The following is a 1,319-nucleotide window of genomic DNA, read 5'->3' on the forward strand; positions in this document are numbered from 1 at the left end:
TTATAACTTGGATTGTTTAAATAAAGTTATCCATAGCTGTGGTATTTCCAACGTCGGCGCGTTGCACGGCAAAACAGCAGATATGTACAGGTTTTCCCATATAAATATTTGTCTACGATCATTGCAATGCTTAAGTAATTTAATGTTGTTCCAAAGTGGAAGATAATTTTGGTCTAGAACCTTTTTCGCTAATTCTGTAGCTGGTCTGTTATTTCTAATATCTTCTTGATGTTCGAAGATACGAGACCGCATCATTCTGCTGGTAGCTCCAATATACATAATTTCCTCCCCTGATGTTGTATGTTTTAATGGAATTATATAAACCCCCGATTTTTCATTCAAGGTGAGAATGTCTCTATCGTTGCACAATGTTCTTCGTAGTGTCGGTTGAGGGGTTATAGGCAATATAAAACCATGCTTTCTGAATATGCGCGTTATTTTTAGTGAGATGGTGCCCAAGTACGGTATTGGAGGGTTTATTATCTTTAGGTTTTCTTTGTTGCTGAGGAAAGATTTTGGAAATAATTTATTTATGACCCGGTTGTAGAGATATCGATATTTGGAATTAGAATATCCGGCATTGTGCATTGCTCTTTTGATGATTTGTAATTCTTCATCAATTAATGCCTGGGAGGATGGAATGAGGAGCGCTCTCCAAATAAGCGAAGTAATAGCAGAGTTGACGAAGCTTGTGGGTTGGAAAGCAGTTACAGGGATAATATCTGGTCCTCTGTTGTTTTTATGGTGTACCGCAAAAGTTAGCTCCAGAGATCTATGCACTTCTAAATCTAAAAAGGAAATTGTATTATTTTGCTCCTCTTCTACAGTAAAATTGATAGAAGGATATATTGAAGCTAGCATTTGAATAAATTTGTCTAAATCCTCTGCAGAACCATCCCATGCAAGCAAGATGTCATCGACNAAATAACTTTTCTCTTTATATTTTATCAAATCATTACCTGTCAAATCGGCTGCAAAGCCAGGTAAAATGCCTTTATTTCACGTTGACATAATAGTGATCAAGCGAGGTAACGTGAAATCAGCAACCAATATGGCGGACGATTGTTTTGTTGGGCGGAGCGATGACGTTATATCACGTGACTGCACCCCCTTTATTACTTCTAGTTATTATAAATCTTTATACTTTAACAGTTAAACAGACAGGCGAACTACCGAAGAACACCAATATGCTTACACACAATACAGTCGGATGAAAAAATAAGGCTCGATGTTGCCATCTCTACTTTAACGAAAACTATTGATAGTCAAAGACTACCGAGATAATATCGCGTATCGGAAAACTGTCAAAAAAAGACATC

At 37.0% G+C, this 1,319-nt stretch overlaps 1 protein-coding gene across 1 annotated transcript; it reads right to left on the minus strand.

The window, feature by feature from the left end:
• On the minus strand, positions 1–861 carry LOC111631875. The gene has a single exon (XM_023376212.1). The coding sequence runs from the start codon at positions 859–861 to the stop codon at positions 1–3; it is 861 nt and encodes a 286-aa protein (XP_023231980.1).
• Positions 862–1,319: the final 458 nt, after the last annotated feature.

The sequence above is a fragment of the Centruroides sculpturatus genome, unplaced genomic scaffold (assembly GCF_000671375.1).
Source record: "Centruroides sculpturatus isolate CEXI.00-Female unplaced genomic scaffold, Cexi_2.0 scaffold788, whole genome shotgun sequence".
NCBI lineage: Eukaryota > Metazoa > Arthropoda > Arachnida > Scorpiones > Buthidae > Centruroides > Centruroides sculpturatus.

Excerpts from the sequence above, each read along its gene's own strand:
- LOC111631875 (XM_023376212.1), bottom strand. The coding sequence starts at position 861 with ATGCTAGCTTCAATATATCCTTCTATCAATTTTACTGTAGAAGAGGAG.